The sequence below is a fragment of the Orycteropus afer genome, unplaced genomic scaffold (genome assembly GCF_000298275.1).
Source record: "Orycteropus afer afer isolate SDZICR_OR568_19922 unplaced genomic scaffold, OryAfe1.0 scaffold00045, whole genome shotgun sequence".
Lineage (NCBI taxonomy): Eukaryota > Metazoa > Chordata > Mammalia > Tubulidentata > Orycteropodidae > Orycteropus > Orycteropus afer.
In genome coordinates, this window is record NW_006921632.1 from 1,029,498 (window position 1) to 1,030,017 (window position 520).

General features: G+C 71.0%; 1 protein-coding gene across 1 annotated transcript in view; it reads left to right on the plus strand.

The window, feature by feature from the left end:
* FAM186A (family with sequence similarity 186 member A) overlaps positions 1-520 on the plus strand; it is a 93,814-nt gene that overhangs the window by 75,781 nt on the left and 17,513 nt on the right. Inside the window, exon 4 of the mRNA XM_007937945.1 lies at positions 1-496. Within this exon, the coding sequence (XP_007936136.1) occupies positions 1-496 (496 nt within the window). The remainder of the gene's footprint in view (positions 497-520) is intronic.

A 520-nucleotide genomic window follows, 5' to 3' on the forward strand; every position in this document is an offset into this window, starting at 1 on the left:
CACCCCTCAGCAGGCCCAGGCACTGGGGGTCACCCTCACCCCTGAGGAGGCCCAGGCACTGGGGATCACCCTCACCCCTCAGCAGGCCCAGGCACTGGGGGTCACCCTCACCCCTCAGCAGGCCCAGGCACAGGGGGTCACCCTCACCCCTCAGCAGGCCCAGATACTGGGGGTCACCCTCACCCCTCAGCAGGCCCAGACACTGGGGGTCACCCTCACCCCTGAGGAGGCCCAGGCACAGGGGGTCACCCTCCCCCCTCAGCAGGCCCAGGCACAGGGGGTCACCCTCCCCCCTCAGCAGGCACAGGCACTGGGGGTCACCCTTCCCCCTCAGTGGGCCCAGGCACTGGGGGTCACCCTTCCCCCTCAGTGGGCCCAGGCACAGGGGCTCACTCTCACCCCTGAGGAGGCCCAGGCACTGGGGATCACCCTCACCCCTGAGGAGGCCCAGGCACAGGTGATCACCCTCACCCCTGAGGAGGCCCAGGCACAGGGGGTCACCCTCACCCCTGAGGAGGCC